Source organism: Capra hircus, chromosome 2 (genome assembly GCF_001704415.2).
Source record: "Capra hircus breed San Clemente chromosome 2, ASM170441v1, whole genome shotgun sequence".
NCBI classification, from domain to species: domain Eukaryota; kingdom Metazoa; phylum Chordata; class Mammalia; order Artiodactyla; family Bovidae; genus Capra; species Capra hircus.
The window spans coordinates 41,808,183-41,823,322 of record NC_030809.1 but is presented as its reverse complement, the minus strand read 5'-3'; the positions used below and the strand labels follow the sequence as shown (position 1 = coordinate 41,823,322).

The following is a 15,140-nucleotide window of genomic DNA, read 5'->3' as shown; positions in this document are numbered from 1 at the left end:
CCACCCGTGCTTGGGGATCTCAAGGCTCCTAACACCAACATAAACACTGCACATGTAAGAGAGACAAGAATCGAGGGAGAAAACCACAAGCCTACAGTCTAAAAATGTGGCAAGGACTTGAGATCCAGACAGACATCTCTGAGCCTCAGTTTTTTCATCAGCAAAGTGGAAATAATAGCACTTACTTCCTGCAATGTTTTTTAGGCCTGATTGTGTTTAAATAGCATCTGGCTCAGTGGCATTCCAACATACTAGTTTCCCTATTCCCCTTGTCCAAAGCCTGTCCATGCCCAGACAGCTCATGTGTTATAGGTGTCATGAGCTGAAGGATCTGGCCCCCCTACCCAAGAGGAATGGCTAGTTGTTGCAGAGTTGGCTGTGAATGGATTTACAGTCACTTGGTTGTTAGAGCTGTGACAGGTGTGATCTAGGAGTGGTGGTTAGCAGTCCTTTCCTCCACTCTTATCAAGGGAAACCGGGAGAAACTCATGTCCACTTGCTCCAGCTCCTCTTTGTTTCTTTTTTGTAATGGAGAGCACAAAAAAGCATAAGGTCCATATGGTAGTTATTGATTTGGGCCATCTGGTAAGCTCGGACTTGCTCCTACCATGTTGGATCAGAAGCTACTCGGGACAGCCATTCCTCCCATAAGAGATGCATCAGTCAGATGGGAATGGGGCGGATTTCATTACAGGGCAGAGACTGCAATGAGAGGAAGCCAGAGCAGGACTCTGAGGGTTTGACTGCAACCCTGACCCTAGGACAAAGACCAGAAAGAGCCAAGAAAGTGTTGATTGACACAGGGGCACCAGGGTAGACAGTGCTTTCTCACCCATCCGTGGAGCAGGGAGACCTCTAAGTAACTAACAAAAATAATCGTGATGCACTTTCTGATGATAAAATACCCTGCAAATATTTCTGTATGCTGAAACCTAAGGAAGAGAGAAAGTCAAGTTCACACTAGTGAGAGAGGTCCACAAGCCCTAAAAGATGACATTGTCATTCCATTTTTAAAGGATATTCTGCTGCTTATTCCCCCTCTCGCTTGGCTTCTGAAAGTGTTTTCCTTTTCATGGTGCCTTCCTCTGCTTGCTCTCAGGCCCAGAGGCAAAATTTTTTCTTCCCTCCAAAAGTTTTTGTGAAGACCATGTATTGTTTTCAAGTTAGAGCAGTGTGAGAAATTATTGTGTTTTTTTTTTCCATGGTATTTCAAAAACAGCCCCAGACTACAAACTCACTGATTATTTTTAAGCTTAAGGGAACTAGCATTGAACAGAGCTTCCCCCACTCCGTCAAAGACTGCCTGGCTCAACTACACACAGGGATTTCAATAACATAGACTGGCGTGTGATGTTACAGGTCTTCCAAGCCAACAACGATGCCACGGAGGTGGTTCTGAACAAGCTGCACTCGCCGCTGCTGACACGGTTTGTCAGGGTCCGCCCGCAGACCTGGCACACGGGAATCGCCCTCCGCCTGGAACTCTTCGGCTGCCGCGTCACAGGTAAAGTGGCGTCGCTGTGAGGTTGGAGAGCGAACCGAGTCCTGGGCTCTGCTTCTGCTTCCAGCCCTATGCCAACAGCACGATTGCAGCACGTGGCCTTCATAGAAGGCTCGATTTTACCTGTGTGGGTCTTGAATGCACATGAAGTCTGGACCCTGCCTTGCTGGGTACCATGTCTTCAGGCAACCTCCACTCTCTCAGTGGCTGCATGAATACTTATAGAAGGCCCCCTGTGTGCCGGACCCCACGCTGGGAGCTGGAGATGAAAAAGAGAAGGGAATGAGCAGATAGGATTCCTGACAGGGCAGGGGGGCAAGGTGGTACCCTATGGTGGTCCCCCCAGTTCAGGCTGGGGGGCAAGACAGATACTAAACCAATGTAAGTATGGGGATAACTATGTGAAGGAAGAGCACGAGGTACTCTGAGAGTGACTGAAGGAACTTGTTGGAGCATTGATCAAAAGTTTGGGGACAGCCTTTCTAAGGGTGTGACACTTAAGGTCTGGGCTGAGTAAAGGGTGGTCTGATGGTGAGTGAGGGGAACAGCATTTTGGGTAGAGGGAACAGCAAGTGAGAAGGATGCAAGGCAGAAAAGAGCTGTGATGATACATATGGAAGTAAAGACCTAACCCCATGAAGAGTTCCATCTAGATGGGCAAACAAACACCCAGCTTACAATTCAATGCTCAGCGCAGTTCCTCTATGCTCACCGCCCCCAGGAGGGTTAGTGGAGACTGTCACCAACAAGGACGTGAGAGTCCTTGGCTAACAGCGTAAAATGCTCAGCCATGCCAGGCACTGTGCTTTTCATACAATAACTAATGGAATCAGTAACTGACTTTTATATAGTAACTAATGGAATCCTTGCAACAACCCCCAAGAAGTAAGTACTACTGTTAATCCTCCTTTAGGCCTAGGGAAACTGAAGCACAGAACACTTCAATCATTTTCCCAAAGTCACACAGCTAGTAAGGACAAAGCAAATGTGAATCCAGGCAGTCTGGTGCTCAGCCATGCTCTTAACCACAGTGCTATCCCACCTTGAAATGCATAGAAGTCAGTGTTGACTTACAGTGTTTGACAGTCGGGTTCTTTGACAGCTCCCTACTCATGGGGGTGGTCCCAGTTAGTAGGGTACCAGCCTGACCTCTTGTATCTTCCTCCTTCTCTGCAGATGCCCCCTGCTCCAACATGCTGGGGATGCTCTCGGGGCTCATTGCCGACTCCCAGATCTCTGCGTCCTCCACCCGCGAGTACCTCTGGAGCCCCAGTGCCGCCCGCCTGGTCAGCAGCCGCTCAGGCTGGTTCCCTCGGATCCCTCAGGCCCAGCCAGGAGAGGAGTGGCTCCAGGTGGACCTGGGAGCACCCAAGACCGTGAAAGGCGTCATCATCCAGGGGGCCCGTGGAGGAGATAGCATCACTGCAGTGGAGGCCAGGGCGTTTGTGCGCAAGTTCAAAGTCTCCTACAGCCTCAATGGCAAAGACTGGGAGCACATCCAAGACCCCAGGACCCAGCAGCCAAAGGTAGGATGTTCCCAGAGGACTCCCTAACCTTGCCCCACAAAGGGAGGTTGATCTGGGGCAGGCTGGGGTGTTGATTTCCCATCTAGATGGTCATCACCAACTTCTATGAGCCAGTCAAACAAATGTTAACTGAGGGATACCTTGTGCCAGGCCCTCTGCTGAATGCCTTTTAATCCTTACAACAGGCTTCCCTAGTGGCTCAGAGGGTAAAACACTGGCCTGCCGGTGCAGGAGACATGGATTCGATCCCTGGGTCGGGAAGATCCTCTGGAGAAGGAAATGGCAACCCACTCCAGTATTCTTGCCTGGAACATCCCATGTACAGAGGAGCCTGAGGGGTTACAGTCCATGTGATCACAAAGAGTCAGACATGACTGAGCAACTAAACAACGAAAATCTTTATAACATCTCTAGAAGGTAGATCTTATGGTCCCTCCCATTTCAGAGATGACGAAACTGAGGCTTGATGTCATGTCCAGGGTCACACAGTACCTGTGGTAGAGCCATGATTCAGACACAAGTCTCCCTCCAGAGCACAAACACCTAACCACTATTCCACACCGCCTTGCTAATAACTTGGACACTCTTAATACCCTCTTTCAGATAAAGTTTCCCTGGAACTGGCCAGATATTCAAAGGGGATGTGGTTCTTGGAGGCTCAACTATAGAAACTTAGGGAATGACTTCCAAAAACAACTGTGTGTTTCTGAGTGTTGCTGAACTTTGTATTTTGCTGGGCTTGACTGCTTAGATCTTTCCCGCCTCTCACAGGGAGACTGGAAAGAGGCAAAGGAAACTAACTCCAGGCCAGAAGTGCAGGCCAGCGTCGCCCACTCTGTCCTGCCATTGCAGGAGTAAAGGTCAGCCCTGAACAGGGGGCACCAAGGAGCTCCAGGAAAGGGAGGGATGTAATGCCCCTGTCCCTTTCCACGTTAATCTCCCAATCAGCCTTGGGCACCAGTCCTCAATGCTAACTCTTTATTTTTTGCAGAAGATCAGGGCCTCTAGTAAGGAAGGGGTATCACGTGTCTCTGTTTGGCCTCCTTTACTAAGCCAACATTTCTGTTCTTAATGCAGAGGCAAGGGCTGGGCTGGAGGTTTTGCACTGCTGATGTAAATTCCCAGCTCATGATTCCAGTGGCTTGAAAGGGCTCAGGGCTTGGTAACTGGAACCTTCAATGGATGGAACACAAGTTGGACCACAGGCTCTCCCAGGGACCCTTGACCTTGAGTCTTCTTAACCATCCTGAGGGCCGGGAAAGGAGATGATCTTAGCCAGGCTCAGAGCCTGCTCTCCCCATGCAGTGCCCCGCTTTTGGAATTGTGGGCATTCTGCCGCATTCCTAGATAAAAATCTGCCACAGCGCCTGGCACACCTGTGCACCGCCTTTCCCTAAATCACTGGATCACAAGTGTGCTCTGGGTTGGTTTTCCCACGTGACTTCAGCCAGGGCAAGCCCAGTGGTCATCAGTTTCATGTAGTGTGGCTTCAGGTAAGGTTTACTTTGACAGAATGTCTTCTACTAAACCGAGGTTGGGGGAACACAGTCTTAGACTATCAGCATGTGCCCAGCAGAAATAGCCATTAGCCTAGAGAAAGGATGGTCACTTTCCCTTCAGCCTCTCAGTGACCTGGAACTTTCTAAATTGAAATTGTCAAGCTGGGAGTTTCTAACTCTAGACTCTTAAGCATCAGGGAAAGAACTTCTTTTTCTAATAAACGGAGAACTTCGGAACAGGCAAGACAATCTACATGCCCTTTCCTCCTCCCTAGCCAAGTACAGCTTCACACTCACTCAGAGCCAAATTCTGCATTTTCAGTTTCACTCCCAGGATAGAGAACAGAACCCAACAACTGCCACTTTCATCTGCTCCCTCTTTGCCATGTTTCTGGGACCTCCCAAATGAATAAAAACCTTGGTCTGAGAATGGGGCTCCCTTAGACCGAAATGTGCAGCGACGGTGGATGAACTCTGAAGCAGACTTCTAGCCAGATGTAAGGGGCGGGGAGGGAAGGGGGAGGAAGGAGCAGAAGGGAGGAGTGAAGAGGCGTCCACTCAGGAAGGGCTGAACGGCCTTGTCTCCCCTGCAGCTGTTTGAAGGGAATATGCACTATGACACCCCTGACATCCGGAGGTTCGACCCTGTCCTGGCGCAGTACATGCGGGTGTACCCGGAGAGGTGGTCACCTGCAGGCATTGGGATGCGACTGGAGGTGCTGGGCTGTGATTGGACAGGTAAGACCCCCTTTCCACTTCAGGTCTCACCCACGTGGTCTCCTGATCCCGGCTTCCTGGGACAGCCTGGGAGGAGGTCAGAGTATGATGGGGACAGGCAGAGGCAGCCATCCCCAGTGAAGCCCCATCCATTCAAAACCGCACTGCCCCCCCACCGCCCCCACCCCGCCTGCCCTGCACCCCACCTTATTTGACCTCAAACCACAGGCCCTGCCACCTCTGGACTTGGGACAGTTTCTCAAGGGATGTGCTCTGTCAATTTTAAAGGATCGTTTCAGTCCTCCACCCTGAGTCTCTCAAAAACAAATCGTAGCTACACACCACCCACCCAAATTCAATTAGACCCTGACTCTTCAGGCCAGAGGGCTGTGGCTGTTGATTTAGGGAAGGGGAAAAAAAAAAAGCCTTGCTCATGATAATAAAGTAATCGGTTTATGTCTGAATCTGGCCTCCAGATGTCAGTGGCTAAGAGACTTCATTTTCATTTCGAAGCTACATCTGTAAAAGGCATTTATTTGCTCGGGAGGGACCCTGTTGCGGGGGAGCTGCTGGGAACCCACCTTCTTCCCCTTGTGCGGCAGAAGCCTGGCTGGGTCCCGCCTCTACCCAGCAGCGGCCCCGGGGCATCTCCAGAGTCTCCTGAACAGGATGAGGCCCACGGATCACGGCCACCCTCCCTGTTCCTTGGGAAGCACCCCATCCATCCTTCCGAGTAGGGCCTCCCTCCTCTGCAGGCCCCCACGCTCCTCTCGGGCAGAGCTGGCACAGATCTCAGCTAAGCCAGAGTCGAGCTCGCGCGCTGCCTGCCAGACGGAGCTGGCGCGCCGAGCCAGAGACAGCAGGAGCTGCAGGCAGGCCCCGGGCCCCAGGTATCTCCATTTTCCTGTCTGTAAGGTACCTGTCAGCAGCTCGCCCAGCGGGGGAAGGTGAAGGATTAATAAGGGCATGTTGGAGAAGTGCTTTTGGCTCCCGGGGAGAAAAATGCTGCCTGTGTGCTCTTACCGTGGCGCCCAGGAGGTGTCCCGTTGAGGCGCGCCGGCTGGGAATCCGGCCGAATTAGCCTTTCTCACCTCCAGATGGAAGGCAGCCCCAGTGAATGCATTTTAGTGGGAAGACACTTTATTCCCCGTCATGAAGGAGTGAGGCCAGGTTCCCTGCAGCCCGCTGAGTGTGCCTCACCTGTCCTCTTGCGGCCGCTGAAAACTGCCCTCTGGCAGCGACCCAAGCTGGCTGCTTCGGGCCAGCATCAGAGTATTAGAGGAACAGAGGACCCGAGGGCTGCAAGGCCAGTGACTTTCAAGCGTTTCTGACCATCATCTGCAATTTAAAATAAATTTGTATCACAACCCACTTGACTTACAAGCATGAGTACACACACACAAGCACACACTACCACAGATGTGCATATGGAATATAGACTATCATTAACCTAGCGTGGACTCTAGGGACAGATTGCCAAGTTCAGGTCCGGCCTCTGCCTATCTCGGTTATCTTAGCTGAAGAACGGGGGTGTAGCATATCTACACCTCTCACCGTTGTCATGAGGATTCAATAAAATAATAAAAGTACTTAGCCTGCTGCCTGGCACCTGATAAACTTGTTATAATAAGTAAATGTGATTGAAACAAAAGTTCCCAAAGCAGTGCTAACACATGAGTACACTCTGAAATATCGTAGTCCCTTTTTTTTTTTTCAGAGTCCCTATTTTAAAATCCTAGTCCTGACCCACGAAATTGATCCACAACCTGTTAACAGGATGACATACAGCTTGAAAAAGATCACCGATCTAGGAGGGGGAAACTGAGTTCCAGGGAGAGGAGCCACTTGCTAGAGGCCACTCAGCTAGCTGAGAGCTGACTCATCCTTCTCTCCTGTCCCTGGTCTCCCCGTGCCACGCCTCTCCCAGGCTGGCCCTGCTTTATGACCGACTGAACAACCGCTAATGGCCTTTTCCTCGTACTGCCCCTCCCAAGCTGGCCCAGATGACACTGGAGATGGGTAGCAACAGGTTTCTCATTTCAAAGTTCTCCTGACCATTCTTTGGAAGATCAGAGTAGGACCTCGACACCCTCCACCCAGCCTCCTTCCCTTTGAAGTCTCTGACATCTGGTTTCAATTGCCGGGGAGCATAACATGATGGGCAGTTACCTCTTAGTGTCCAGTACAAACAGTGGACACGGAGGCCAGCTGTCATCCCCTCACTTTCATTCACACGTCCTGCCCTCTCACTGCCTTGCCCGCCCCCTTGCCACTGGATTTAACATTTTACATCTCTGCCAAAAGCTCACCCACTCTGACGTTTCCTGGAATCGCTCTCCCAGACCTTGTGGCTTTCTGCTTTTCACATTTCCATTCATTTCTGCGATTCACCTTTGTTCCCTTCTTCTTTCCTACCCCAAAAGGATAACAGGGAATAGAATGGGCTGGGTTGAGTTGCTGCAGCTAAATAATTTGACAGGGCTACTTCACCTGTTCGTTTGTTTGTGTTTCCAATGATTACTTCTTGCCTTGCTGCCCATAGTTGCTTTACAATCGTGTTGGAGATTCTGTGACACGGTGACAAATTTGAACTTACAAATTAGGACGCTCTGAGTTTGTTTGCTATTTACTGTGAGTGAGAGGCAGACATGGCAAAAGGAAGTATGAAAGGTTATGCTCGTAGTATTTAATAGCAGAAAAATGGGAAGTCGACCGTGAAAAAGCTATTCAGCGCGTTTAGTGATTTCCTTCAGCTCCCAGCTTTATTAAATGGTATCTTGAAGGGTGCTGACAAAGATGCCTAATTACATTCAGTAGCACAAAAACACACATATAGAAATGGTAGGAGCCATGCACAGGCTTTTTTGGAGGTCAGCCCTGGGATGAAGACCCCACCTCACAACACGCAGACTTCAACATCAGTTTCCAGCATTCCTTGGGGCCCCACCTAGCACCTGACTCACGCTTTCATTCACTTCAGGAAAGGTTGCTGAATGAATGACTGGCAGCAACAAATAAACAAGTGAATGGATGGATGAGTGAATCACCTAGAGCTGAGGGCAGAACTGACTGCCTGCAGCCAGGTTTGCCCAGCCAGGTTTGGTTGCCTGCTCCTCATATTTTAAATCAGTTACCAACATTGACAAGCCTGGAGATTTTCCCTGGGTTGGTTTTTTTTTTCTTTTTGCTTCATGTGTGGGAGGAGACATCTTTTTGCAAGATCTGGCCACACTGACCACCTCCCTACTTGGTGCCATCAGGGTGGTGGCCTCCTTTACAACAGGCATGTGGAGTTCCTCTACCACTTCCCCTGCAGCCCTTTACCCTCCCTGCCCCGCAGTGGGCCATCCCAGCCCGTGGGCCATCCCCGCCTTACAAAGGTGGTTTGTATCCTAGAAGCATTTGTACTTACCACACCCTGACCTAAAGGCGCAGCCCTAAATGCTTTCCACTGAATGGAGTCTGAGTCCCTTTGAGCCCTATTCTTTTCCATTCAGTTTTGTGCAAACAGAAACAGTGTCTGGGGTCCCACCTCCCAATGGCTTGGCTATGACTTCAGCCCTTGTGCTTCTGATGACCCTGTAACAGATGGGCTCCCAGGTCGGGTTCGCTTTGGTTCATAAAAGCACCGTCTGACTCAGAGAAGGTAGAGATGAGAACGTCTGTTCCTGTGCCAGCTGGGCCGAGCCAGGGGCACTCCAGTGGCCGCACAAGGGTCCGTGTGCAGACGTGTCTTCCACAGGACGGAGCTCACTGTGTTTACCCAGACTTTTCAAACCATTTTTGATAGGTGTTGTTCACTACATGTATCACCCGTACTTGTGTCTTTAAGTGATTTTTTTTTTTTAAACATTTCTGGCCATGCCATGTGGCATGTGGGATCTTCCCCAACCAGGGTTTGAACTCACATTTCCTGCACTGGAAGCGTGGAGTCTTAACCACTGGACCGCTAGGTCTAGCGTCTTAAACAGGTTCTATGTCTTAAACAGAACGCCCAGGGCATGGTTGAGTCCCGCCCGGGGTCAGTGTCTCCCACATTGATTACGGCCTGGCCTGGCCTTCGGTGTTGGCCTCAGACCCTCTGCGGTGGAGTACACAGGTGGGTTTGTGTTCATCCCTCTATCAGGGCTGTTTCTACAGCTAGGGCCCATTCTCCTTAACACAGGTTATGGTTTTGACTTCACCACAGCACACAGAAGTGACTTCATGAGTGTGTGTGTGTGTGTGTGTGTGTGTGTGTGTGTGTCCATCTTGGCTTTCCTTTCTCCTTCCATCTTGAAAGGCCCACCCTTGGAGGAGAGACTTAATATTTGGCATCTTCCTCCTGCTGGGTGTGACACAGGCTGCTGCCTGAAGGATTCACTCCCGAATTTGCCTCTCTGCAGACTCAAAGCCCACAGCTGAGACACTGGGACCCACCGTGAAGAGCGAAGAGACCACCACCCCGTATCCCATTGACGAGGAGGCCACGGACTGCGGGGAGAACTGCAGCTTTGAAGATGGTGAGGATGGGGTGGTGGTTGTACTTCACCCGGGGTGGCATGGGTGCCAGCCAGTCACAGTGGAGGCTGGTCCATGGCTGCGGCCAGGAACTGGGGGTCCCTTGGTCAGAGGTCAGGAAGGTGTGCTACTTAGGGACTTGGGGCAGTGGCTATTTATAACCTATCTAGAAGGATTCAGATATTGGAAAAACCAGTATGCTGGTCATCGGCTGAGATAAGGGTCCATCCAAGGAGAACTCCATTGAGAAGTCTCCTTTCCGAGCCCTCACTTCCTGTCTTTAGAATCCACAACCGTGATGGCTGTGTCCACACCACAGTCAAAGGGAGATCTGTCTGTCAGCTGGGTGACTTGGTCAGTGGAACACAATAGTTGGGTTAACTCAGCAGTTAACCGTGACTTATCTGCATTTCCCTGTGTCTTCACCATCACTGGTTGAGCAAGCGTTACAGTTCTGACTCTAAGAGTGGGCGTTGCATTCTCCACAAGGCGAGTGAGGTCAGTGACGAAGGCAGATGTACGAAAAGGCACCTCAGTTGCCCCTCAGCACTCAGGGCCTCTTCCTTTCCGATGGACCTCATCACATGGGAAATCTATATCATTTTCATTTTCTCTCCTAAGCATATCCAACTCAGATTAAAAAAACAATCTTTGGCAGAGCCCAAGAAGGACATCACATTTTAAATCTTCCTGCTAAGGCCACAGAATATGAGAACATTCCTAACAAACCACAAATTTTACAACACCTGGCATTTTTGACTAGGATTAAATGCTCGACAGCCTCAATTTACAGTAAATTGCTGATCATTATTAACTGTTCATTAAACCAAATGAGGGAAGATTGGTGAAGAGGCTGGGGAAGTGATGGAGACATAAAAACCTAGCACCCAGTCAGTGGGTAGATGGATGGTAAAGTCTGTGGAACCCATGCCCTTAACCACTTGACAGTACGAGGAACTGTGCTGATGGGGTAGACGGCTCCCAAAAAGGGCTACAAGGAAGAATGGGAGGAGAGCCAAAAATAAATGCTGAAGTTGTATGACTGCAAAATGATAATTTAATGCATATGCTTTTAGGAATGCGCTTTTGTATATTGCGTGGGCGGGTGGGATGGGGGACACTCTTGGTCAGGGATAGTTGATTCAGAATTCTGACATTTTAATGACCTTATTTTTGTTTTATGAAGAGGAGAAAGAGACTTGGAGAATCTTCCAAGACATGTTTGAAAGAGTTTGAGAGCCAAAAGGGGAATGCATTCATTTACTGTGTGGTGTTGGATTAGCAGAGTTAGCTTGGTGGAGGGCAAAAGGAGGGTTTTTATCTAAATGCCAATCCAAAGGAAAATTTAAGAGTTCTGTTGCAAATCAGAAGTTTAATATAATTTTCCTGTTTATCGTGTGGTTTGTTTCATTTGGGGTTTCTTTAGTGGTTCTTCCCTTCTCTCTCTCTCTCTCTTTTTTTTTTTTTTTTTTAGCAAACGATCTCTTTGTGGAATTGGGTTCCTGAGATACAGTATGCATATAAACATTCAAGAGGAATTATGCTATATTGAATTACTTCATATTTTTGAATGGAAAAATAGAAATTTAGAAGTTTTCGGGAAAAGGGGATGGTAAGGGCGAAGGGCTGACTTTTCCAAGCCACAGGTTGATGCTGCAATAATAGATTCCATGTGTTTGTTCTCATGCTGACTTTGGCCAAGGATGGGCAAATATTAAATATTCTTTCTTGGGAAGGGGAAGCAGGACTCAGTGGCAATCTGCCGTGTGCCCCCAGGCCAGTAGGGCCCTCCCTTCAGAGGTGAGCCCTCCTTACCCCCAGGGTGGAAGCAGCTTGTTGCTATCAGTCTGTTGTTCCCTTTCGACTTCCTAACCTGCATTCTAGGTCTTCCCCACGGAAATTCCTCTCTGGGAAGCCTGAGAAGGGAAGTGAAAAGGTCAAAGACCCCACTTCCTCCCAGCTCCCAGCACTGAGCAGCATTTTTCCACTGTCTCCGCAGCCAAGAGTCCTAATTTGGGTTTCCATTTCCTCTCTTCCCCATCCCCCCCACCCCCACTTCATCACATGTTTGGCACCAGCTCAGACTGGATTTTTTAGAGCTAAGTGGAACCTCACAAGAAACTCTTGGGTTCAGTCTATTCACTTAGAGGTGAACAGCCCTGCAGATGGAGACAAGCCATTGTGTGGTCTCTCCCTAGATTTCCATTCTCTGCTGCCCCTGGAATCCTGGCCTTGGGGCACTCCGAGCCATGTGAAATTATTCTTCCTCCCAGTTGGCGCTGAGGTGGGTGGCAGGCTGCTCTGCCCCCACCCGCCTCGTTTTTGCCCTTAACATGCCAAGTTGCCCTCCTGGCAGCACCGCCCTCTGGGGATTCTGAACTGACTGGTCCTCTGAAACAAGAGACCTGGCACAGGGAGGTGAAGGGGAGCAAACAAGCCCTCCTTGTTTCCGAGGTCACTTTCTCCTCCCCAGCCAGCACCTCCTGCATTTCGAATTCCAGCCTCTGCGGATGCCAACGGGCTGCCCATCACTGCTGACAGCCAGGTTGGCAGGATCCCGCCTTCCACCGAGGCACTGGAGAGACATTCTTCTCTGGCATTTAGGGAACAGCGATTTTCACATTTGTCTGCTCTCCAAGGTGGACAGAAGAGGCTGATTAGAGCCTGCAGCCATTTGGTGGCCTCATTTATAATTGCTGACTATGGGAACCACTGGCAGACTTGGCTTTCATGCCTGGGAAGGATGAGACCAAAGGCTGACCCGAAAGCCAACCATCGCCAAGATGGGTTCAATGAATAAGCAAAGGGAACCATTGCTTTCTCTGCTCTCCCCTTAAGCCCTGCCAGTGGTTTAAATAGCACCACTGTGGCTGTTCTCCGGACCCATTTCATTTGCCTTATTTTGGGTTTTGTTTTCCTTTCAGACAAAGATTTGCAGCTCCCTTCAGGATTCAACTGCAACTTTGATTTCCCGGAGGAGCCCTGTGGTTGGATGTACGATCACGCCAAGTGGCTCAGGAGCACCTGGGCCAGCAGTTCCAGCCCCGACGACCGGACGTTTCCAGGTAAGCCAGCCACGAGTGATGAGCTGAGAGAGGACTTCCCTGGTGGCTTAGTGGTAAAGAATCCACCTGCTACACAGGAGACACAGATTCGATTCCGGGGTCGGGAAGATCCGCTGGAGGGGACGGCATGGCAACTCACTCCACTATTCTTGCCTGGAGAACGCCATGGACAGAGGAGCCTGGTAGGCTACAGTCCGTGGGGAGCGAAGAGTGCGACACGACTGGAGTGACCTAACACACGCTCAAGACCAGCCTGCACCATGTTTCTCGGCTCTAGATTCCCTGACGAGCTTCCTAATAACTTCCCACCAAGGAGCAGTCCTCTGCTCTTTGCCCACAAACCACTGAGTCTTTGCTGACAACGTCACCCAACAGAATAGCTGGTTGGTGGTTCCTGGCCTCTCTTGTGATTGCAGTGCAGCCTGGAAGCTGGGAGGGAGGGAGAGAGGCTAAGGTAAAAGAAGAAGAAAGAGCAGTTGGGAGTTCCTAGGAGAGGGATGAGTCAATGTCCCTTTGTTCCTATAGTCAGCGCTCACCACCACCAGCACAGAGCCTCTGGTCAGCTCCAAGGTGGGTATTCCTAAAATGGCTCATTGGGAAACTCCTGGCCCAAACTCCTTGACTGCTACTTCTGGGAAGGTATCAGAAGTAGCAGTCTTCTGTCGAAAACCAAGTCAAGGGCATGAACCACTTGGCCTCTCAAAGAGCATCGCTGCCAGTCCTTGGAATATTAGAAAGCCATCCACTTGGTCTCAAAGCCTCTCCTAACACTGCTGACAGAGTTGTTGTTGTTGTTCAGTTGCTAAGTCGTGTCTGACTCTTTGTGACCCCATGGACTGCAGCACGCCAGGCTCCTTATCCTCCACCGTCTCCCAGAGTTTGCTCAAATTTATGCCCATTGAGCCGGTGATGCGCTATAACCATCTCATCCTCTGCCGCTCCCTTCTCCTTTTGCCTTCAATCTTTCCCAGCATCAGGGTCTTTTCCAGTGAGTCGGCTCTTCGAATCAGGTGGCCAAAGTGTAGAGCGGGGTTGTCTTTAGCCCTTCTAAGCAGATAGAGACAAGAGTTATCCACACTCTGTACCATGGCAGGCTTTTATAGCAGTGTTCCAGTAAGTTTTAACCACCAGGATTTTTTTTTTTTTTCTAAATCTGCTTTGTAATGCTTGCCACTCTGTGGTGTAAATCCTCCCACTGTGGTTGAACGCAAGCTACCAACATGACATCATCAGAGGCGGAGTGGAGAAGTAAGTAACACAGCCTTAGTTTTTTCCATCACGCAGATACAATAGATATAAATAACTTCAGAATCATGTGTACTGGTAAGATGTATTAAAATAATTAGGAAGTATTACACTTTGAGAATTTATTTCCTTTTGTTTTTTAATATACTTAATTTCTGGGTAACTTTATATAGTTCCATTGGTAATAATGCTTATGTTTCAATAGCTGGCTTACGAAATTCCAGAAGATTCCACAATCAGCTCTCTTAAGCCAGTACATGGTAGATGTTGCTCCAGCATGTCACGAGTTAGCTTTCAATGCTCCTGGACCTAGGCCCCCAAGAGAGTTTGAGAGGAAAGAGGTTAATTCTAGAAATTAGTAGGTCATACGTTGCTGGCCTAGAGAAGGAAAGGGGGAGAAGTCCCCTTGTGCAGAGTCCCCCAGGCCTGGCTGTGTCCCCCCCTCCCCAGGGTGGCAGTCAAACAGATGCTGGGAGAGCGCCACAGGCCACCCCCTGACTCGGCCTGCACTTGCTTTCCCGGAGGGTCACGGCGTCTGCTCTGGAGAAAAACATTTTCATATTTCAAGTGTTTATCTCTTCAGCATTTGAGTGCTCAGAGAGATTAATATCTGAAGATCACCACCGCCCTGGGCAACGGGGGAGAACACTTACCCTTGTCCCAGCCTTAATCATCCTCCCCTGCTTCATTCACTGCAATAATGTTTAATTAATGTAATGAGCCTCCTGCACGTTGGAAAAAAATACTTATTTTTATAACCCAGCCCGGATTTTTCATTTCATTTCCTCTCCTTTGAGACTTGGCCCAATTAATTGGTTGTTTTTCCCAACCCCCACTTTTTATACAAACGTAAAGGAGATTTGCAGGGTGTGTGTCTGTGTGTGTGCACATTTACAGGCGTGTACTGGTGCGTTGTGTGTACGTTTGTGCATGTGTTTCTTTCTCAAGGTGTTTGTGATTGTGTCTGTGTGTGCGTATGTTATGTTTGTACGTGTTTGTAAATATGGACATGCATGTGTTTGGTTTGTGTGCATGTGCAAATGTGTGCATATGTGTGTGTCTGTATGTTTGAGTGTGTTTGTGGTTT

The 15,140-nt window shown here is 49.5% G+C and overlaps 1 protein-coding gene across 5 annotated transcripts in view; it reads left to right on the top strand.

The window, feature by feature from the left end:
* NRP2 (neuropilin 2) overlaps positions 1-15,140 on the top strand; it is a 119,840-nt gene that overhangs the window by 59,103 nt on the left and 45,597 nt on the right. For all 5 annotated transcript variants that reach the window (XM_005676406.3, XM_005676407.3, XM_005676412.3 and 2 more), the window contains exons 8-12: positions 1,360-1,504; positions 2,678-3,027; positions 5,120-5,264; positions 9,629-9,745; positions 12,668-12,808. In XM_005676406.3, the coding sequence (XP_005676463.1) occupies positions 1,360-1,504; positions 2,678-3,027; positions 5,120-5,264; positions 9,629-9,745; positions 12,668-12,808 (898 nt within the window). The remainder of the gene's footprint in view (positions 1-1,359; positions 1,505-2,677; positions 3,028-5,119; positions 5,265-9,628; positions 9,746-12,667; positions 12,809-15,140) is intronic.